This window comes from Bicyclus anynana (genome assembly GCF_947172395.1).
Source record: "Bicyclus anynana chromosome 26 unlocalized genomic scaffold, ilBicAnyn1.1 SUPER_26_unloc_1, whole genome shotgun sequence".
Classification (NCBI taxonomy): domain Eukaryota; kingdom Metazoa; phylum Arthropoda; class Insecta; order Lepidoptera; family Nymphalidae; genus Bicyclus; species Bicyclus anynana.
The window spans coordinates 30,651-55,054 of record NW_026441250.1 but is presented as its reverse complement, the minus strand read 5'-3'; the positions used below and the strand labels follow the sequence as shown (position 1 = coordinate 55,054).

Here is a 24,404-nt window from a genome sequence, read left to right as displayed (position 1 = left end):
GAAGTCTTTCCTTCGGTCATTAAAACGTTCGTTTTATGATTATTTATATTATATACAAGGTGTCTGGTAAGGAACCTATAAAGCCGTCAACCAGGCGTTATGGAGAAGTAATACATGCCTATAAAACAATACGAGCTTCCTAGTCAGAATCGTGAGGAAGATATGAGGACTTCAAGAATTTGCTTAAAACCTCGAGGTGTCAACCCTAGGTAAACTTTTGACATTGGACTCTTACATTATTATTGGCAAAACTTACGAATTCGTACAGTAGGTACCTAACAAGATACACGGACACTGGACACAGTGCACGTTACTCTGGATGCCATGAGAAAATCAGATCAGATCAAATCCACCTCGGTTGAATTTGGACCTGTACGCAAATTAAATTAAATGAAAACAAATAACAATGAAAATTTCTCAATTCTCAACACAATGGACATCTTTCATTCTGACATTGATAATGACAATCCTACGTAGGGAATTTTAGATGATCAAAAAGGTTCATTTAAATGGTGAAATGAAAAAAGAATCTGACACAAGCCGTCAAACAGTTTTCATAACATTTAGATATGTACCATTTTAGTCCGTAGCGCCGTAAAGTTTTATAATATTTCGTTAAGTGATTATTTTAAATATGAATTATTATTTATATTTTCCGGATGCGGTAAAGAATCTTCTAAAAGATACCAATATACTCACGAACGTACATAAGCGGAAACTAAAGAATTATTTTTTGGGACAGCCTGTGTAGCGTCGCAGCACCGGTTCACTCACACTTTTATTTAACTACCCTATAATGATTATTCTTGGTATTTATCCTCTTCTGTTTGTTAATATGTTTATTTATCCTCTTCTGTTTGTTAATAATGTTCTGTTTGTTCCTAAATATTGTATTATGCAATAATAACCAGTGCACAGTAAAACCAACTGTGGTTTGTGTTGCACTATGGTTAGGCTTAATTTCAATGTGTTGTTTGTTGAATAATAATAATAATAATATTCTAACAGTAAATATGATATGACATGATTATGTATGTGTGTGTTGGTGCTAGCAATGGCATATTAACAGAAGCTCGTAGGATTTACGACGAAAGATAAGTTCATTCAACATTGAAAATTATTCATAGTTTAATGTGACTGGGCATTGTGTTGAAACTGTGTTATTTGATATGTTGAAGAAAGCCTCATGCTGAGCGGGGTTCAAAGGTAACAAATCAATGGGGATGATGACTAGGTTTGAATATATTGATTTTTATGATACATCCGGGTAAATAAGGTCAATGTTAACTAATTTATATATAAAAAGCAAAGATTGACTGGATATTTGCAAAATAAATCTATACTATTATTATAAAGAGGTAAAGTTTGTAAGTTTGTCACATTTTTTAAATGGGGTAATCTTCGGAACTACTGGTCCGATTTTAAAAATTCTTTCACCAGTAGAATGCTACATTATCGGGGAGTGCTATAGGCTATATTTTATATTGGTATCATATATATTAGCCGAGTTATCACAGTTTTTGTCATACAGGTCGGACTGAAAATCCTCTTAAACAGACTTATTCGCATGCGCTGCCTTAACTATTGCGTAAAATTGAAATTAATGTATGGGGACTTTATGTATCTTTAAAAGTTCTACAAAAAAGTCCGCGACACCATATATCTATCTTCTATATATTAGCAGATATAGTACCTTTTGTGTTTTAAAAATTATTAATTTTATATACTTAGGTTTACGTCATTATTTATACAACTGAACTTTAATCCTTATTAAAATAAATTATTTAATAATCACAAGGATATTATGGAGATAAGATTTGCCCTTTACAGTATGTTAATTACTTAAATAGTTTCGGAGATAATACAAAATTTCTAAAAGACGCAGAAATTCCGCTATATGACGCCCAGCGCTTTCATTTACGTAGTTCCCGTTCCCGTGTGAATATGGGGATCAAACATAGCCTATGACACTTGCAAATAACGTAGCTTTCTATTGGTAAAACAATTTTCCAAATCGGTCCAGTAGATCCAGAGATTACCTCCTACAACCACACGAACCTCTTTATATTATTAGCATAGAAGTCTTTATTTCTCTTGGTCATACCACCACTCTCGAAGGACTAGACCGATTTTGCTAAGGGTAGGAATAAGATAGAGAAGTTACAGGGTAGGGTAGGGTACGGGTAGGGAAGCGTAGGGGTAATGTAGGGGTAGGGTAGGTTTAGGGTAGTGGTAGGGTAGGGGTAGAGGTAGGGTAGTGGTAAGCTAGAGGTACGGATAGGATAGGGAAGTGGTAGGGTAGGGGTAGGATAGGCGTGAGATAGGGGTACGGCTGGGATAGGGGTAGGAAAGAAATAGGGCACGGGGAGGGTAGGGGTAGGATGGGGGTAGTGGTAGGGTGTAGGTAGGTAGAGTGGTAGAGGTAGGGTAGGGTAGGGTAGGGGTAGGGTAGATGTAGGGGTTGGGTAGGGTTGGGGTAGTGGTAGGGTAGGGGTAGGGTAGGGTAGGGGTAGTAGTAAAGTTGACATCGAAATTTACGCGGACGAAGTCGCGGGCGTCCGCTAGTAAGATTATAAAATTTCAAATCTACTAAAAATATTTTATCGTAATTAGATGAAAATTCTTACAGTTTTAGCTTCCTTACATTAAATGTGACGTTTTTTAATATATGAACTATAAACATAAACGCAGAAATAACAAAGATATTAGTAATTTTGTTTAAACGCCCATACAAATCTAACGATCATTAATTGCCTACAACGTCATAAGTTCGTGCCATTTTGTATGGAGCGTTTTTCAGGGATCCGCGGCAGCGCCGCAAATCTGACCCTTTAAATTCCTGTAGCTCCGAAAGTAATGATCGCAGATAGCCTGTTACTTTTACAAAATTGCTTTACTATTAGCGTACTCTTAATTTATATACAATTTAAAAAACTGTCATCATCCCTATTCAATGCTTTGAAATAAAATAATTTTGATAGAAAATAGGGTTATGCAACACATTTTTAAAAATATATTTTAGTATGAAATATTTTTTTTGTTAAATTAATAATTTTATTTACAGAATTGTGTTTAGAAGATCAGAATATATGAGTACGTGTCGGGATGTTATACTATTTACCTCACACGTTGTATATTAATTTTAATTAAAGGTATTTTTATATTAAAAAAAAAAACAACAATTTAGAAAATATTTTAATACAGAAAAAATATATAGAAAATCATAATTTATTTACAATAACATCCATAAACCAATTAAATTGTAAAGAAAATCCCTTGTATTTATAATACCTGACATTTAAAAAAAAAATATTTAAATGTATCAGAATTACCAACTTTACCTGTAGTTTATATTTTTTCGTAAAACAATAATTTAATACTATTAATTAAAAAAAATGTTACCTATAATTTTGATCGAGCGAATTCTTTCTTCATGAACGTACACACAAAACCGCTAATTCTCTCTGGATGCAAAAAGTGTACATCATGATTTCCGTCTACCCTCAAAATTGTGAAATTTTTCCATTTTTTCTCCAAATCTGCGAACAGTTTCCTTGCATTTTCCTTTCCCGCTGGATAGAAGTCGTGTGTGTCTTTAGCGTGGATACTCAATGTGGGGGGAGTGTTTTTGGAAAATATTTGATAATAATAATCTAGAGGGTAGTTTGTTGGTGGCATCAGTCTTAATCTTTTATCCCAGGACAAACTGAAAAATATATTTTTTTTAATTTTCATTGACCTCTTATAATAAAAGGATGTACAATCATGTAGAAAATTCCATTTAAAACTGGCCATTTTTGCTTTGACAGTTTTAGAATGGGGATGATGACTAGGTTTGAATATATTGATTTTTATGATACATTCGGGTAAATAAGGTCAATGTTAACTAATTTATACATAAAAAGCAAAGATTGACTGGATATTTGCAAAATAAATAAGATTATAAAATTTCAAAATCTATTAAAAATCTTTTATCGTAATTAGATGAAAATTCATACAGTTTTAGCTTTCTTACATAAAATGTGACTAGACATTTTTTAATATATGAACTATAAACATAAACGAACAAATAACAAAGATATTAGTAATTTTGTTTCAACGCCCACACAAATCTAACGGTCATTAATTGCCTACGACGTCATAAGTTCGTACCATTATGTATGGGGCGTTTTTCAGGGATCCGCGGCAGCGCCGCAAATCTGACCCTTTAAATCCCTTTAGCTCCGAAAGTAATGATCGCAGATACCCTGTTACTTTTACAAAATTGCTTTACTATTAGCATACTCTTAATTTATATACAATTTAAAAAACTGTCATCATCCCTATTATTGGTAAAGAAAAAGACCTTTAAATATAGTCCAATATTCAATAAAAATCCCAAATTCAGAGCAAATTCAACCTTAGGGATTGAGTTTAAGGTTGAATTTGCAAATGCGACTACTTGAATTGAGTGCCAAGAAGTTGAGTTTGGCACTCATTGAGTGGGGACGTTTTTTGGTCACTGATTGTGCATCCACTTTTTAATAGGAGATCGATGTTAATTTTTTTTAAATCATACACACTATTCTTTATTATACATACACCAAATAGGCTACTGAAAGAAGAGACTGAAATCGTCTAGAAAAATAAAAATAAATTTATTCTACTATCCCTGCTTTATGGATCCACAGCCGTGGGTAAGATTTTCACAATAGGCTAGTTGACACTTTTTTTTAATGGTCTTAAAAAGCTCATTATCGTTCTATGTGATGTGCTTACATGAAAATATCTAATATATAAAATTCTCGTGTCACAGTTTTCGTTGCCATACTCCTCCGAAACGGCTTGACCGATTTTGATGAAATTTTTTGTGCTTATCCGGTATCTATGAGAATAGGCCAACATCTATTTTTCAAACCCCTAAATCCTAGGGGTAGGGTAAAAGTAGGCTATGATTAGGGTAGGAGTAGGGTAGAAGCAGGGTAGGGTAGGGATAGGAAAGAAGTGCATCATAAGTCAAAGCGAAGCTTGAGCGGGTCCGCTAGTTAGTTAATAAATATGTTTTTGGTAATATGAGACAAAACGTCTGTCGGTCATGACAGTCTATATTTCAACTGTTTCATGACGTCACTACAATAAATGGAGCGTTTGACAAAAATATTTCGTCATCAACCCATATTCGGCTCACTGCTGAGCTCGAGTCTCCTCTCAGAATGAGAGGGGTTAGGCCAATAGTTCACCACGCTGGCCCAATGCGGATTGGCAGACTTCACACACGCAGAGAATTAAGATAATTCTCTGGTATGCCGGTTTCCTCACGATGTTTTCCTTCACCGATTGAGACACGTGATATTTAATTTCTTAAAATGCACACAACAGAAAAGTTGGAGGTGCATGCCCCGGACCGGATCCGAACCCACACCCTCCGGAATCGGAGGCAGAAATCATATCCACTGGGCTATCACGGCTCAAAAATATTTGTTTACAATTAATTCGACGTTTAGTACTTAAGATTAGTAATTCAGTTTTAAAAGAAATCCTTAAATTTTATTAATTGATATCGATATAATTCGGACCCTTGTTCCATGTACTACACGAAATTAATATTGTTTAAATTAAATTTAGAGTCAACTACCCTATCGTGGAACGAAAATTTTTGTTGGAGGGCATCCTACTAATATTATTGGATAGATGTTTGTTTGGATGTTTGTTACTCTTTAACGCCGCTACTACTGAAGCGATTTGGCTGAAATTTGGAATGGAAATATATTTAACTCTGGATAAACACATAGGCTACTTTTTATCCCGAAAAAATCCATGGTTTCCCGAGATTTGCGAAAACTGATGATTTTGATGATATGAATGTTTGTTACTCTTTCACGCCTCGACTACTGAACCGAATTAGCTGAAATTTGGGATTAAGATATATTATAGCATAGATTAACACATCCCGGAAAAATTCATGGTCTCCGAAGGATTTGTGAAACACTAAATTCCACGCGGACGAAGTCTCGGGCATCCGCTAGTTATTGTATATTACTTCAATGTACAGATTATACACCAACCTGTATAAATCATCTCCGATCCTCTTCAAGTTCCTCGACAATATCACCTCGGCCTGCCCTTCGTTCATGCCCCGGGCCTTCATCACGGCCTCCAGGGCTGCGGCCTTGCTGTAAACACGGCCACTGTTGTACTCCCCATACTTCTCGTAGTAATTGTTGTAGTAGGAGTAGAAGGTGGAGTAGTTGTCTATCATTATGCGTTGCAGAGCCGGTTCTGGGTCCAGAAGTATGAATTTTTTTATTTGATTCGGATATATGGCATGGTAGAAGAGACCTGTGAACAAGAGATTTTACCTTTTAGCTTTAGTTTTACTTCTTAGATTTAATTTTACCCATTAGCTTTAATTTTACCTCTTTGCTTTAATTTATCTCTTAGCTTTAGTTTTACCTCTTAGCTTTATATTTACCTATTAGTTATAACTAAAGCTTTAACCTATACTAATATTATAAATGCGAAATTAAGTCTGTCTGTCTGTTATCTACGTTACTTACGGCTAAACGGATGAACTGATCAAGATGAATTTTGGTATAATGGTAAATGAGATCTTGGACCAAAACATAGGGTACTTTTAGACCCTAAAATAAAAATAGAAGGGGTGAAATAGGGCTTCAAATTTTGTATGGAAAGTCCTTCATTTAGAGTCAGTTTTAAAAAGTTGTTTATAAATCATGAAAATATACTAAATATAATGTGCTTCAAGAATGTTTAAAATTCAACCCCTAAAGTAGTGAAATAGGGGTAGGTTTACATAGATTTCCACACGGACAAAGTCGCGGGCATTTGCTAGTATTGCCTATAAGTTTAGATTAGATGTCATTTTATCTTTAATTTTACCTATTAGCTTTAATATTACCTCTTAGCTTTAATTTTACAATTAGTTTTAATTATACCTCTTAGCTTTAATATAAGTATAGATTAGCTTTTATTTTATCTCTTAGCTTTAATTTTACATATTAGCTTTAATATTACCTCTTAGCTTTAATTTTACAATTAGTTTTAATTATACCTCTTAGCTTTAATATTAGCTATAAGTATAGATTAGCTTTTATTTTATCTCTTAGCTTTAATTTTACATATTAGCTTTAATATTACCTCTTCTTCTTCTTCTTCTTTAATTTAATGGCTTTTGTTTTAATATTACCTCTTGGCTTTACCTTTACCTAATAGATTTAATATTACCTATAAGTGTTGATTAGCTTCCATTTTAACTCTTAGCTTTAATTTTACCTTTTAGCTTTGATTTTACCTTTTAGCTATAATCTTACCTCATAGCTTTAATTTTACTATTAGCTTTATTTTTACCTATTAGCTTTAACTTTAATTTTACCTATCTCAGCGCCCATAGAGTGGGCAATGTAAGTGAAGTCGGCCCACCCTAAGTGTTGGATCACTGCGTCCAACGCTGCTACGTTGATGAAGCGTGTCACTGCCACACCTGCAGACATGCAAATTACTCATGTGAGAAATCGCTGTTAAGCACGAGTCTCCTGTCAGAATAAGAGGGGTTAGCCCTAAGTCCAAAACGCTGGCCAAATGCAGATTGGCAGTCTTCATATACACAGAGAATTAAGAAAATTCACAGGTGTGCAGTGTCCTTCACTGTTTGAGACACGTGATCTTTAATTTTTGAAAATGCATATAACTGAAAAGTTGGAGGTGCAGACCCCGGACTTGATTCAAACAATATATGTAGCGAATAAGCCTACACACTCAGAATGAAAAGTAAAGGTTGTATCCACTGGTCTATCACAGATGTACAGATGTGAGAAATAATTTATTTATTTCTCACATCTGTACATCTGTGATGAAGCAAAATTAAAGATTTTGAAAATACCCACAACACAAAAAGATAAAATAATACTTAAATTTATGTATTGGGTAGAGGTAGACGTATGTATAGCAGATAAAATGTTATTTTTTTTACACGCAAAGCTTGGAGAGCAAAGTGTTATGGACTGGACGACGTAAGCGTCGTAGAATTCATTCGAATCGATGTTCATTGGTAAAGTGCCCAGCAGGCTGGCAGTATTGCCACGTTATATGGCAATACTGATTCTCTGACCTAAATAAAGACCAGCCTTATGGTCACGGGAGGCGTCGATTAAATGTTTTGCAATTTCTTTAAAAAGAATCCAAGTACTCCGAACATATGGAAAAACTTACCTATGGGAAATGCATCAGACATGCCATGCCCAGGCAGGTCGAGCCCCACATAGTGGCAGTCAGCAGGCATCAGCTCCAGGAGTGGCAGGAAGGTTGCTGCACTATCCTGGCGGCCATGCACCAATAACACCGGTTCGCCGTCCGGGTTACCCCATGATATCACTGTAACCATGGATCACTGTGATTTTAGATTTGCAACTTTGTTCCCCCTTCATTATCATCATCATGTCAGCCGGTGCACGTCCACTGTAGGACATAGGCCTTTTGTAGGGACTTCCAAACATCACAATACTGAGTCGCCTGCATCCAGTGAATCCATGCGACTCGCTTGATGTTGTCAGTCCACCTGGTGGGGCGTCGACCAACACTGTGCTTTCCGGTGCAGGGAAGCCATTTCAGCACCTTGGGACCCCAATGGCCATTGGCTCTTAGAACTATGTGCCTCACCCATTGCCACTTCAGCTTCGTGACACGATGTCAGTGAAATAGGTTTGGTTTGCAAAATTTGTTCTGGTCCTCCTCATTCGGTTCAATGATAGTTAGGTAAGTAAAATTAAATGGAAAAAATACAGGGAAGATGCTTATGTCCTGCAGTGGACGTCCATCGGCTATTAATGATGGTCACTATTTTAAAACAAAATAAATAGCATAAAAATACTTACATGCTATTTTTCCCCATTTGGCATTTATAAACCATTCTTTTAATACTTTCATTTCACTAGTTATCACAAACTTTTAATACTGTGTTAAATTTGTTTACGTTTGTAAACCAATTTACCTATAAAGTGCACTTTGGAACCAATTTTATTTAGATATGAAAGGATTTTGTTATTTCATAGTTTTGCTTTGTTTACATTAAATACTTATTGAATTGTTTATCTAATAATTTATTATCATTATTATCAGTTAGTTTCAATGACATTCAAAATCCGAAATTTTGAAATTATGAATTTGATTTGAATATTGAAGAAAAGCCGACCCAATTATTAATAATTGTCAATGTCAAATTGTCATTGTCAGTTGTCATACAAAATTTAGTGTTGTACACATCACAGTGAATCAAATGTAAAATATAATCGATATTACATAAATTACATAAATAAATAAATATACTTAAACAATACACATTACTATCTAGCCCCAAAGTAAGCATACAGAGTAGCTTGTGTTATGGGTACTAAGATAGTTGATATTATAATATTCATATACATTTATATACTACATATAAATACTTATATAATGTATAAATACACACAGACACTGAATCGAACAGATATTGAATCGATCATTACTATTTTTTTAATTTTTATTATAATTAAATATAATTTTATTATAATATTATTTTTTATCTTAAACTTCAGTTTGGAGAGGCCACCTGATTGAGGCATTCAGAAATAATACAAGATCAGTCAATATCATACAATTATTATAATTTTGCTTTATTGTTTTTAAAATCAGTGTTCAAGAAATCAATTATTTTATCGACAAAAGTATCCGGGTTAGTGATATGGATATCATGGTGACCGATAACGTTATATAAGAAAAAGTTTGGTATTGATTTCTTGAATCTTTCAATAAGCCGAGCGCCAATTTTCTTAAAAGGTTTTATTGTATCGTCTATCGAAGCCACGATATTTAACATAGGTGGCGCATTTGTGGTGACAATACTGATTAGCATATCTTCAGTTACATAAACACTGGGGAGTTTTTTCATAGTCGGTTCCCATGACAATCTGAAAATAAAAAAATAATAAAAAGAAAATCTGACAGAATTATTATAAATAGTAAATGTTTCCTGATTATGATGAAATATTTTAAACACGTACCTGTACATACCATCTCCTTGTGGTATGAGTGTTCTAGAGAGTACCACTGCAGACTGTTCTTTAGTCAATTTCCTACTTTTTACCAACAGTTCGATTGCTTGGTCATATGTATATGTTTTGTTTCGATAAATTTCCAATCTGCAAAAATACTTTTCTTGAGTGGTACGTAATTAAGATTTATTTAGTTCTAAGGATAAATCAATCAATTTATGATTAAACAAATCAATCTATAGTTTTTAGTTATTTTATGATGAATATATTATATTACCTTGAATAAGTAGTTTCATAAAAATGCTCATATTGGTATTGGTACCACAACATAGGGTTGTTCTCATGGAAGCAATATGTCGATAGAGGTGGCCCAGGATCTATATTTATCATTTTAGATATCTTAAAAGGCCAAACGCAATTGTAAATAACCCCTGAAAAAAGGTACAATCATTACTTTGCTTAAATTTTTAGAACACTAATCTAATAATCAAAACAACCATCCAACCACTTAAGTTTAAGGTACATTATATTATGTACTACTAAACTAGCGCAGATGCGTGCAACTTCGTTAGTAATTCAGTTTTTCATACATAACTGGGCACCATCTATTTTTCCGGGATAGAAAGTAGCCTATATGTCGCTCAATAAGCTTCTCTATCTACCAGTGTCTTGTTTAAATCGGTTCAGCCGTCCCAGAGATTAGCTGGAACAAGACAGACAGACAGAGGAAAATTTTAATGTGTTTTATCATCGTGTAAATAACTACAATCACTTGAAAAAACGCAGTTAATTTGATTTACATATTTTTTTATTTTTTACGACATTATACCGGAATGCTAAATCGATATGTCTTTGTCAGTAGGGTGGTAACTAGCCACCGAAGCCTTCTACCAGCAAAGACTTAATTGCGTGCTCTTACAATTTAGTTGGACGACTTTTTAATTGTGCGTAAATGAAAGGGAATTGGGATTCTGGTACGATCTGGTGTTCAATTTATTGTTGGAAAAGATGTGCAGGGTTTCACATATACTCTTAAATATACCTATGAGTTTACTCTGCTTAGCCGCCTAACTTACAATTGTAGGTCTGCGGTTGCTCCTATACTTATAATAATAATAATAGTTTATTTAAAGGTAAAAACCCAGTGTAAAACAAACATAATAATAATAACAATACAAAATAGTAAAACTTACTTATTATCGACTTAAGAATTTAACAGATTATAATATATATTACCTATAATAAACCCAACAGAATGTGTCATATAAAGAAATGTGTCCCACTCAAAATAATCTACAACACGTCTTACTGCTTCCACTTGGTGAGTTTGTGATACTAAAATACCGCCAGGGAATGGATCCGACTTACCGTGCCCTGAAAACAATAAACTGATTTACAATTTGGCACATGGCATACGCTTATAAATATAATTGATAGATAGAATTTACATTTAGATAAACATATAAGCTAGATAGTATAGCCAGACTATCTATGAAGTTTACTAGGTCTGTAAACTACCTAATATTTTAAAGTTGAGTTTGAAAGCTGAGTTAAAAATTAAAATACAGTTATTATTTTGAACGATTTTTAGTTTTATATCATTTTTAAATAATTTACTTTGAAGATTTATTTTGAAGCTTTATTGTAACAATCATAATTAAGCAATAATAAAATATTCCACACTTAAGAAGTAACTATCATACCGGGTAAATCAAATGCCAGATAGAAGTAGTCATCAGGTAAAAGATTGACAATGGGTATAAAAGTAGCAGCACTGTCCATGTAACCATGCACCATTAGCATTGGCGGTTTTTGTGGGTCGCCCCATGATACACCTATAAGCAAAATAAAAATAACATATTATGGTAATAAGGTTAAAATACCATACGACGATTTAGGCCTAATCAACTTATCTATACTAATATTATAAAGCTGAAGAGTTTGTTTGTTTGTTTGTTTGATTGAATGCGCTAATCTCAGGAACTACTGGTCCGATTTGAAAAATTGTTTCAGTGTTAGATAGCCCATTTATCGAGGAAGGCTATAGGCTATATATTATATATTTCTACGGGAACAGGTACCACGCGGGTGAAACCGCGCGGCGTCAGCTAGTTTCTATTATAAAAATCAGACAAACTTATCTATCATATCTTAAATTATATTTGCAAAAGCATTCGCGCCATCAAAGTACAACAATTTGTTGGATAAGTATGAGGTTTGTACGAAAAATAAAAGTAAAGTTATTAACTAAATAAAACTTTCAAATATCACTTTCAAAATAACAACTAACTCGAAGCAGCACCTTCGATTTAATCGAATCAAAAGTCGACTATTTGTACTCATTTTAGTAAAGATTTTTATCGAACATCACTACATTAATGATGTCTTTACTCAAAAAGGTTAGAATCCAGAGCCGAAGCGTAGTTGAATTTAAAACAAAATAAAGTTATTAATTTTTTACGATTCTAGAAAAAATGAAATCGATGCAAATCTTATAGAAGCATTTTAAAAGATTATTTTTGTACGATAGTAAATGAAAATTATTATTAATCGAATGCGATTGTGACAATTGTGAACCTTATCTCAGATTCTATAAATACCTATTCCTTCGAATAGAATATACAATGTATAAAAACTTACATGCAATGTTGCCCCACGGCGCTTTTACAAGCCATTCTTTAGACTCCTTTACCATCATTTACATAGTATTATTTATTAGTCTAGATAGTAATATATAAGTACTATAATAAACGTTTCAAACCGTGTCTACTGTATAAAATATTGATAAGTATGTATTTATGAGCGCATTTTTCCTTGAGCGAGAGTCGCCATTGTTATCGTTCCCTTCTGCCAGAATACACGACCAATGGATCAAGTATTACAAGCGTCAAAGACTTAATTAATGTGTTTTTGTATAAGTATTGCTATTGTTAACGATACTGTTCAGATTATCTTAAACAATATGAGTTTGTAAAACATATAAACTTTAAAATGAAAACCTAGAATTACGTCTCCGAATAATAATTTGGATAAAAACAAAATCATAATGATTGTAATTATTTAAGTCGTGTCTGCTAAAAGAAGAAGAAAAAATATTCATTGTTTATTTTGTATTGAACGGCTTTGTTGACGACCTCTTGTTAGTTTTCTTTGTGTAGATAGATACCATTAAATTTAAATTGTAGGTCGGACAATGTCTGTCAGGTTCGCAGTATATTTATATATTTACTTACCTACGAAGAAATCTTACAAGTACATTACCGCCTATGTTTGGTCCATTTACTTTTTTTGTAATTATAACTGTTGTCACAAAAAAATAAAAGCGTTTTTTTTTTATACCTGCCTATAATAATTATTTTATTAGTTTTAGCATACGCTACGCGATTTCACCAGCGTAGTTCTCGTTCCCGTAAGAATTCGGGGATGATTAATATAGCTTATAGCACTCGGAGTATAGCTTCCCAACAGTGAAAGTTTTTTTTTCAAATCGGTTGAGTTGTTTCGGAGCCTCTTCCAACACTCCTCTCTTTATAATATCAGTAAAGATTACTTTACTTTGTCTGTATTGATAACGATTCGCCAGAAAAGGCGTTACTGTTTTGCGTTGCTCTATGACTAGCTATGTAGTACAAAGGTCGATTTTTTTATTATTATTACGTCTATTCTCACGATTGCACATAAAGTATTTAGGGTTCAGTAAAGCAATTAGCGAGCTATGCTTGGAGTTTTTCTGCGTGATCGAATCAGAAATGAGGAGATCCGCACCAGGAAGAACCAAAGTCACCGACATAGCTCAGCGAGTTGCGAAGCTGAAGTGACAATGGGCGGGGCACATAGTTCGAAGAGCCGATGGACGTTGGGGTCCCAAGATGCTGGAATGGCCACCCCGCCCGGAAAGCGCAGCGTTGCATTGTTATTTGATCTACTAAACGCACAGATTAAAGACTAATAGGCAGATAGAGCGCACGGAACACGACAGTGTAGTAGCCGCTCCAAATACAAAATTCAAAAATGAATACATTCTTGAATCAGTACCTACGACACGAAGAGTCGCATCAGTAATAACCTTAGACCATTAATGTAATAACCTCAGAATACAGAAAAACAAAATGTTTTTCTGTATTCTGAGGTAATAACTAATAATCATCAAGAAAAATGGCGTCATACGTTTTCAAATATTTTATAAACTGTTCACAAAAACTAAGGAAATAAGTATTTTTTTATTGGTTAATATTGATTATTATATTAATTTACGTAATTGTTGGTTGTTAGTGTTAAATTTTGAAAAAAGTTTGTTTATGCGGATGTCAGGAGACGCGTGACTTTTGTTTTTTTTTTTTATGGGTTGCACTGGCTTCAGCAGTTTGTAATGACTCTCTCTGGTTACTCTGTGGGCCTAACAATGCAGTTGGTAACGCATTTTAATAATGTAGGTATGATAAAGGAAAGAAAAACAAATCACAGCTTTGATCTCGTGTATTGGTAAAAATATTTCTTGCTCCCATTCAAAAGTTTCATCAAAACATAATCGTAATTCACGCAACTGTCGCCATATTGGAAAACGTTTAAAAAATTACGGAGGTCCTTGATAATGTCTTGATTGTCACTTTTTATATCTAATCCCTTCACTAAAAGATGGTGTAATGTGAGAAATTCAACTTTCTTCTCTGTTTCTTCATTAGTTCCTTTCTTCTCTGTTTCTTCATTAATTCTTGCAGATTGGTAATCTTCTTTATTTATTTTTACAGATTGTATAACAGGGGCGGATCTGTAAAAGGAATGAGATAATTTAAAATTTTAGTTTTATTGTTTGTTTTATTGAGGACTAGCGGGCACCCGCGACTTCGTCCGCCCTTAGACTCTTAGTTCTTTAATTCAGCCCTTACAGTAATATCGTTGTAAAAATGGAGTAACTTCTCCCGTTTTCCCAACATTTCCCTTCACTGCTCTGCTCCTATTGATCGTAGCGTGATGAAAAGTATACTATAACCTGCCTAGGAGTATGAAGAATAATTGTACCAAGTTTCGTTTAAATCCGTCGAGTAGTTTTTGTCTCTGTAACGAACATATAGACAGACAGACAGTTATTTTGGAAATATGTACAGAATTGACCTCTCTACAGATTTATTATAAGTATAGATAGCAGACGCCTAACGGTTTCGCCTGAGTAGTCACGATCCCGTGTGTATACGGGGATAAAAATAGTCTGTGACTCACAAATAATGTGACTTTCTATTGGTAAAAGAATTTTCAAAATCGGTTCAGTAAATCCAGAGATTACCCTATAATACCACTTTTACCTGTCTAAAATATTAATGTATAGATTTCTTGCTTTTAAAATGATTGAAATGCGTTCCTTACGCTCTTTCAGTCTGTTTAAATAAAGCCGGCCATACATTGCATCATCACTAACCATCAGATGAGATTGTAGTCAAGGGCTAACTTGTAAAGAATAAAAAAAGGCTCCTTAGTGGATCAATGGCGTATCTAGGATTATTTCCTAGGGGCGGTCCCTGATTTGCTGCTGAGCAGAATCGATACCTCTGAAACCTCAGACTAATTATAGAAGGACCTGTATCGCACTCATAGTCACGAACAAAATTGTCTGTCATTTTCTGAAGAAAACGAGCTTAGATTTTGTATATATCTTATACTAAACTAGAAGTTTTTGCCCGTTTTTTACACAATTCAATTTCACAAAAAGGTATTTTTACGGAGCTCTTTAACCGACGAACACGATTACAACTATTCAACATCGATTCTATAGAGACAGTTTTTATAATCGCATTAGATCGTTGATCATATACTTTGACAGAAAAGTAACGTCTAGCGAGGCAGGTCTTATACAATAATTGGTCTGAGTCTGAAACGGGTCGGCTGATTTTATTGATTTTTCTTTGTATATTTTGAAGTTTCGCGTCCATCCTAGAATTTCAGAATTCTAGGGTAGACACTGGATCATTCTAGGATAGCCCCCCGCCCCCGCCGCCGATATACGTCTATGCTTTTTTTTATTCTTTACAAGTAAGCCCGTGACTACAATCTCACCTGATGGTAAATGATGATGCAGTCTAAGAAGGAAGCCGGCTAACTTGTTAGGAGGAGGATGAAAATCCACACCGCTTTTCCGTTTCTACACGACATCGTACCGGAAAGCTAAATCTAGGCGGTACGTTTTTGTCGGTAGGGTGGTAACTAGCCACGGCCGAAGCATCCCACCAGCCAGACCTGGACCAATTAGCAAGATCTCAATCGACGAAGCCGGGGATCGAATCCAGGACCTCCGTTTGCCGGCTTAACATTAAGATTTCCTTACCTTTTTCTGTGTATATGTCTTCCAAGTGTACAGACCCAACTGTCGAAGTCTGTGTAGATCTCTTCCCAACCGCACAGAGCTCTGAGTTCCATAGTATTTACGTCTGTAAAAAAAACAAAATCCATGTAAGTTCCAGTACAAACGGGCCATCAGAAGGTTATCTGTGGAACTTTGACACATCACGCAGCTCCTCAGACCAATTATAGAAGGACCTGTATCGCATTCATAGTCACAAATAAAATTGTCTGTCATTTTCTGAGGAAAACGAGCTTAGATTTGGTATATATCTTATACTAAAATAGGAGTTTTAATCCGTTTTTTACACCATTCAACTACACAAAAAGGTGTGTTTACGGAGCTCTTTAATCGACGAACACGATTACAACTATTTAACGTCGATTCTATAGAGACAGCTTTTATAATCGCATTAGATCATTGATCATATACTTTGACAGAAAAGTTACACCTAGAGAGGCAGGTCCTATACAATAGTTGGTCTGAGCGCAGCTCCAATGCAGATTGGCGATCATGAGTCGGGTTTAGCATAGATATTTTGTTCCTTTTGCCGTGGAGACCCTTGGGCCATGGAATCGCAGTGCCAAAAAAAATTCTCCGAATCATTTCACCGCGGCTAGTTGCCTCGACTGGTGTCAGAAGGGTTCATTTAGCGCAAAGGATCAGCCCGGCTGTCCAGCGCGTAAATGCAGCCAGTATTCTTGCCGCAAGGCATTAAGTACGGCAAAAATAAAGGGGCGGCAAAAGTTAAGTGCGACAAAATTTACTTGTTGTCCAGCAGACATATTTTATTTCCATAGGCGCCAAAAACTATACTATATATACTATACTAACAATAAACTAATAAAAAAAAATATATTAAAAATTTTTGGTGTAAGGGGCGGCAAAATTTATAATTTGCCCGGAGCGCTAAAATCGGCCCCTGAGTTCTAAATACAAAATTAAAAAAATAATAAAAATTTTAATAAAAAAATACAACCGACTTCAAAACCTAAAAACGTACCCACTAAACTAAAAAGCGAAAAATAACATCATAATATGTTCTACCTGCTGATCAGTATGAAGGCGGTGCTAAGCCGGTGATGTATTAATTCAAGCCATGTTATAGATTTAAATTTTGCAGACAGTGTTGTTTCATGTGGTCCTGTCAGAAATGGCTTAAATTAAGACAACACAAAAAAAGAATTTTTGAAATCGGTCCACGCGTCTTTGAGAACCTCCTCCTTTTTGAAGTCGGTTAAAAATTAAAATACATTCCCGAGTCAATTAATATATTTAAACGATAAATTTTGTATATTATTTAAGAAAGAAAAATGGCGTCTTATGTATTTAATATTTTAAAAACTGTGCACAATAACTAAAGCAATAAGATGGAGTTTTTTTTATTGGTTATTGTATTTATTTACGTATTTGTTGATAATGTTAAATTTTGAATTAAAAAATTATAAATAAAAATGTGTAAATGCAGATGTCAAGGAGACGCGTGAAGTTTGTTTTATTGGGTTTCACCGGCTTAGCCACGCTGCTTGAAAACACTCATTCTAGATATTCTTTATTCTGTGAGTTAAGATAAGATAAGTAAAAAATTAGATAATAAATTATTAATTAATTTCAACATGTAAACTTGAACATGCAACAGCACACGCAACGTATAGGTACGTACGTTACGAAACGTCGGCCGAGCATTAGTTGCATCACAATCGGTCAGGTTGCTGTAACTTAGTAGAAAGTAGATATTTCCTTATATATATAAAACAATCTACAGTTTTATAGCGCTGAGGTAATCGTTGCGTCATAGATACGCTTCCGTTCGTCGTTATCAACCCATATACAGCTCACTGCTGAGCTCGAGTCTCCTCTCAGAATGAGAGGGGTTAGGCCAATAGTCCACCACGGCCCAATGCGGATTGGCAGACTTCACACACACAGAGAATTAAGAAATTCTCTGGTGTGCAGGTTTCCTCACGATGATTTCCTTCACCGTTTGAGACACGTGATATTTAATTTCTTAAAATGCACACAACTGAAAAGTTGGAGGTGCATGCCCCGGACCGGATTCGAACCCACACCCTCCGGAATTGGAGGCAGAGGTCTTATCCACTGGGCTATCACGGCTCTCCTTATAATAATAGCAAACGTAGATAATAATAATATCTATTCACTAGCTGACGTGGTTTCACTCGCGTGGTTCTCGTACCCGTAGGAATACGGGGATAATATATAGCCTATAGCCTTCCTCGATAAATGGGCTATCTAACACTGAAAGAATTTTTCAAATCGGACCAGTAGTTCCTGAGATTAGCGCGTTCAATCAAACAAACAAACATTATCAACCCATATTCGGCTCACTGCTGAGCTCTAGTCTCCTCCAGAAAAAATCTTTCAGTCATAGCACATTTATCGAGGAAGGCTATAGGCTATATTATACCCGTATTCCAACGGGAACGGGAACCACGCGGGTAAAACCGTGCGACGTCAGCTAGTAATAAATAATATTAAAAGATAGATAAAAACGTAGTATACTTCACTGTTGAGGTCAATGAACTCATGCATAATCAACTTTACGTACAAGGTGTGCTCGTATAGGTACATAATTTAAATGAATGACAAGTGAATGTAAATTGTCCTACGTCAAATTTGTAGGTACTGACCTTTAGGACCTTCTGACGTCACCACTGACGACGAGAAACGTTGACAAAGGCTATGAAATGCATTTTTTTTTTACCCGACTGCAAGAAGGGTTTATGTTTTTCGCGCGTATTTTGTATGTATTTAATATTCTTTATTACCTCATATCTTCGAAACCACTGAACCGATTTACGTAATTAGGATATCGTTAGATTTGTCTCAATAACCCAAGTGTTCTTAGATAGGTGAAACTAAAAAAATAACAATACGACTGTGAGACGCTATAGACTCGAGGTGAAAATTTTTTTTTTTTCTAATATTGCAGTATGGGTATCAAATTCAAGAACTTTTTGTGAGGATTCTAAAATGGTATATCATGGCCATGTTTAAAAAAAACTACAATTAGAAAAACGTTATTTATTAGTTACGTACAAAATACGGGAGGCGGATGACTATAGGTGCAAGCAGGTTTGTGAAGTGAAGTTATAAAATAGACTAAATTAAATATATTGATTATAAAAATCGGCTAAGTGCAAATCGGATTCGGCCACCGAGCGTTCCGTAGAATTTTTGAATATTTTCTTAACCGCGGTTGGACGTATAAATTATCGTACTTTGTAATAAACGTAATAAATAAATCCGAAATTAACCATCTATTGTAACTAAAAAGTGTGAAATAAATTAATTAATTAAACAAATAAAAAGAGCCGACTGCATAAAGCATAAAAAAAAACTGAAAAGAAAGAAAACAAGCTCAGTCCAGAAGTGTAGAAAGCAATTAGAAAACAGTCGGAACCTTAGATGTTGGATAGAATGATTTTCTTCTAAGTTATTTAATAGGTCCCGACTGTTTTCTAATTGCTTTATACACTTCTGGATTGAGCTTGTTTTTTTTCTTTTCAGTTTTTTTATACTTTATGCAGTCGGGTTTTTTTATTTGTTCAATTAATTTATTTATTTTCTTAAGGTCCCCATTGACGGTCAATTATTCTCAGGTTTCTGAAAAGCAAACGCCAGTACCAACGCTGCATACTATACAAGTCATGCACGCAGTGACCAACGCACGATCAATTATAGTCGTGGGTGCTACAGAAACGTGAGAATAATTGACCGTTTGTGGCTAGTATTACAAGTTAGCCCTTGACTACAATCTCACCTGATGGTAAGTGATGATGCAATCTAAGATGGAATTAGGCTAACTTGTTAGGAGGATGAAATCCAAACCCCTTTCGGTTTCTACACGTCATCGTACCGAGACGCTAAATCGCTTGGCGGTACTTTGTCGGTTGGGTGGTAGCTAGCCACGGCCGAAGCCTCCCACCAGCCAAAATCCTATTATCCTTAGGATAGACAGAGAATTTTCACATCTATGAAGTGCATACGTATAACCAAAGTCACTGACATAGCTCAGCGAGTCGCGAAGCTGAAGAGGCAGTTCATAGAACCGATGGACCTTAAGATGCTGGAATGCGACCCCTCACCGGAAAGCATACCGGCAAGCGATTTAGCGTTCCGGTACGATGCCGTGTAGAAAACGAAAGGCGTGTGGATTTTCATCCTTCGAACAAGTTACCCCGCTTCCATCTTAGACTGCATCATCACTTACCATCAGGTGAGATTGTAGTCAAGGGCTAACTTGTAAAGAATAAAAAAAAAAGTTAACCACTGCACCCACGGCGTTCGAACATTATAGATAATGCATACATTAACACAAGTAACCTTATCACGAGGACATTCACCTTTGTACCAACTGACAGATAAAGTTGTTTTTGTATTTTGTAAATAAAAACAAAAGACTAAAGCCCCAGTGCATTTGCACTTAAACATTTGTAAACAAAGGCTTTTAACTTTTTTTTTATTATTATTTACAAATTAGCCCTTGACTACAATCTCACCTGATCGTAAGTCATGATGCAATCTAAGATGGAAGCGGGCTAACTTGTTAGGAGGATGAAAATTCACACCCCTTTCGATTTCTACACGGCATCGTACCGGAACGCTAAATTGGCGATGGCACGTCTTTGCCGGTAGGGTGGTAACTAGCCACGACCGAAGGCTCCCACCAGCCAGACCTGGACCAGTTAAGAAAACCTCAATCGACCCAGCCGTGGATCGAATCCAGCACCTCCGTCTTGTAAATCCACCGCGCCACGGAGGCCGTCAAAAACTCTAGTTGGTTTTTAATTTTATTCTGATATATATTTTTTTTTATTGCAGAGAATACAATAGGGACTTATGCTAACTTATCTGGCTGATCCTTTGCGAAAAATGAGCCAGCCCTTCTGTCACAACTAGCCGCGGTTAAATGATTCGGTGAAATAATCTTACAATGACAACACAACTGAAAAGTTGTGTGAATTTAAGAAATTAAATATCACGTGTCTCAAACGGTGAAGGAAAAACATTGTGAGGAAACCTGCATACCAGAGAATTTTCTTAATTCTCTGCGTGTGTGAAGTCTGCCAATCCGCATTGGGCCAGCGTGGTGGACTATTGGCCTAACCCTTCTCATTCTGACAGGATATTCGAGCTCAGCAGTGAGCCGAATATGGGCTGATAATGATGAATGATGATGAATGAATAGAATCTTCATCTATACTAATATTATAAAGCTGAAGAGTTTGTTTGTTTGATTGAACGCGCTAATCTCAGGAACTACTTGTCCGATTTAAAAAAAAAATTCAGTATTAGATAGCCCATTTAACGAGGAAGGCTACAGGCTATAATTTATCCCCGTATTCCTACGGGAACGGGAACCACGCGTGTGAGACCGCGAGGCGTCAGCTAGTAGAGACACTCGAAATTGTAGACGAATACATATACCTAGGACTTATGATCCAGCTATAGGTCTGATTTAGAGAAAGAGGTGAACCGTGGTATCATACTCAGCTGGACAGCATTCGAGAAACTTCACTGAAATTCCTCAGAGCTGACGCTTGACGCTGTTGCCAGTGATGACCTATGGTTCCGAGACTTGGTCGCTAACTATGGGCCTCATAAGAAGGCTCAGAGTCACACAGCGGGCGATGGAACGAGCTATGCTTGGAGTGTCTCTGCGTGATCGAATCAGAAATGAGGAGATCCGCAGACGAACCAAAGTCACCGACATAGCTCAACGAGTTGCGAAGCTGAAGTGGCAATGGGCGGTGCTCATAGTTCTATGAGCCGATGGAGTTGGGGTCCCAAGGAATGGCGACCCCGCATTAAAAAGCGCAGTGTTGACCTCCCACCAGGTGGACTGACGACATCAAGCGAGTCGCAGGGATTCGCTGGATGCAGGTGGCCCAGTATCGTGATGTTTGGAAGTCCCTACAAAAGGCCTATGTCCTGCAGTGGACTCCATCGACTGATATGAAAATGAAGATATTTAACTCTAGTAACCGGATGAAGAATTATGAATTATGAGATTTTTCTTTAACTCTAGTAACCGGATGAATAATTATGAATTATGAATATGAGATTCATCTGTATTATAGTCGTTCTAAGTAATAAGATTAATAAACAATTTACGCAGTGACCGTCTGAATAAAATAAATTTATTCGTACGTTTCTATATGAATAGTCACTTCAGAGTAAATAATAAAATTAATTAAACACAAACCTGCAACATCCATAATTGCACTATTTATTAAAAACACACACAAACACAACACGCGTGCGTAAACAATAAACACAACTCTATAATGATAACAACTCTCGCTCGCTTGTAAACAAACCGTCTAGTGATGCGCCTGCACAAATGTCGATATATTCGTATCGATAACACGCATTGTGATTATCAGCTTAATTTCATAATAATAATGACTTTTATTTACTGTTGCTTTTATATTGCTTCTTTTTTTTTCTATTGAGAAAGAATACAATAAGGAACTTAAGCTAACTTATCCTAATAACTATACAAATCATGCCCACGTGGAAAGGTGGCAAGAATACTGGCTGCATTTCCGCGCTGGACAGCCAGGCTGATCCTTTGCGCAAAAAATGAGCCAGCCCTTCTGTCACCAGTCGAGGCAACTAGCCGCGGTGAAATGACACGGTAAAATTTTTTGGCACTGCTGCCCAAGGGTCTCCATAGCAAAAGGTACAACGAACTCTCTGTCAGAGAGGCATACTTGAGTCACTTACCAGTTTCAGCTTTTTCTGCTGCGGCTCCCGGTCTTGATTCTGTCTCCCTGATATGACACGATGCTAATGTGTCGACGTATGTAGCGTCCCACATTAGGGCCCGCCCCATTTCCCAGGGAACCAGCGTCAATCCATCAGGTCTCTTGCCATCATCCCGACTGATTCCTAACGGCTCGATTAGCGCAGGAATAATTAATGTTGCTTAATTAATAGTTATACAATTTAATAGCCACAATATACTACGAATTGCGTGGTACATTATTTCAGTCCGACGCTCAGATTTTTTTATTTCCTGGTGACTCAGCTATTCTCCGGTCTCAGAGTCCGGCTCTATTGAGACCGGTCCATCATCACGGAGCACTATTTATACGAATAAGCCTGACATCGTGGTGCTGGACTGGGCACAGTCGAGGATGTTTTTGGTGGACATCACTATTCCATATGACGAGAACCTTGTGAGAGCTAAGACGGAGAAAAAACGCAAGTATCTTGATCTATCTCACGATGTTACCGCCATGTGGCATGTGGAGTCCACTGAAATCATCCCAATCGTCATATCTGCCAATGGTTTGATCTCAGTCAGCCTCGCTTATCATCTAAGGCAGCTGGGGTTCCGTGGCAGTTCGCTCGCAGGCAAGAGGCAAAAAGCGGTCTTGCTGGACTCGGCTATGTCGCCCTGACCCCCGGCCGTTTGGTCTCCCTGGGTGAATCCTCCGCTCGGTCCATATAATATGTATTTATGCCTGTTTATTTTGTGCATATATGTAAGTTTATTTATTTTCATATATCGAGTACTTACTTACTCATATTTTAGATGTAAAAAAATCGGTGATATTATCTATCTATACTAATATTATAAAGCGAAAGAGTTTGTTTGATTGAACACGCTAATCTCAGGAACTACTAGTCCGATTAGAAAAATTCTTTCGGCGTTAGATAACCCATTCATTGAGGAAGGCTATAGACTATAATATATTATCCCGTATTCCTACAGGAACAAAAACCACGCGGGTGAAACCGCATGACGTCAGCTAGTATTTCTCTTCTATAGTCTAATTTGAAAATTCATTTACCAATAGAAAGCCACATCATTTGTGAGTATCATAAGCCATATTGTATTACAACGGGAAAGGAACTTCGCGGGTGAAACCACGAGGTGTCGACTAGTATTCAATAATTATTATCGACTGTTCCCATCACTAATTACTACATTACAGTGATTTACAAACCAGTTACGTGATCCGACTTTTACTATCGTTTTATAATGTAGGCAAGTTGCTCAGTGTCGGTGCAAC

At 36.0% G+C, this 24,404-nt stretch overlaps 3 protein-coding genes across 4 annotated transcripts; all 3 read right to left on the bottom strand.

Annotated features, from left to right (window-relative positions):
* Positions 1-3,182: 3,182 nt before the first annotated feature.
* LOC128199770 (serine hydrolase-like protein) lies at positions 3,183-9,195 on the bottom strand. Of its 2 annotated transcripts, none has more exons than XM_052890939.1 (5): positions 8,871-9,195; positions 8,209-8,386; positions 7,373-7,480; positions 6,045-6,318; positions 3,183-3,706 (listed from the first exon to the last, which is right to left on the bottom strand). In XM_052890939.1, exons 2-5 carry the CDS (start codon positions 8,378-8,380, stop codon positions 3,403-3,405), a joined length of 858 nt encoding a protein of 285 aa, XP_052746899.1. In that variant the 5' UTR covers positions 8,381-8,386; positions 8,871-9,195; the 3' UTR covers positions 3,183-3,402. The 2 variants fall into 2 exon arrangements, with proteins under 2 accessions (XP_052746899.1, XP_052746898.1); XM_052890938.1 differs by having other exon boundaries at positions 8,209-8,370; positions 8,871-9,194.
* Positions 9,196-9,616: 421 nt separating this feature from the next.
* LOC128199768 (serine hydrolase-like protein) lies at positions 9,617-12,805 on the bottom strand. Its single transcript, XM_052890935.1, has 6 exons — positions 12,666-12,805; positions 11,729-11,860; positions 11,262-11,399; positions 10,303-10,456; positions 10,035-10,172; positions 9,617-9,941 (listed from the first exon to the last, which is right to left on the bottom strand). Exons 1-6 carry the CDS (start codon positions 12,721-12,723, stop codon positions 9,635-9,637), a joined length of 927 nt encoding a protein of 308 aa, XP_052746895.1. The 5' UTR covers positions 12,724-12,805; the 3' UTR covers positions 9,617-9,634.
* A 1,663-nt stretch (positions 12,806-14,468) lies between these two features.
* Positions 14,469-22,723, bottom strand: LOC128199769 (uncharacterized). Its single transcript, XM_052890937.1, has 3 exons — positions 22,586-22,723; positions 16,342-16,444; positions 14,469-14,793 (listed from the first exon to the last, which is right to left on the bottom strand). The coding sequence occupies exons 1-3, from the start codon at positions 22,596-22,598 to the stop codon at positions 14,484-14,486; spliced, it is 426 nt and encodes a 141-aa protein (XP_052746897.1). The 5' UTR covers positions 22,599-22,723; the 3' UTR covers positions 14,469-14,483.
* Positions 22,724-24,404: the final 1,681 nt, after the last annotated feature.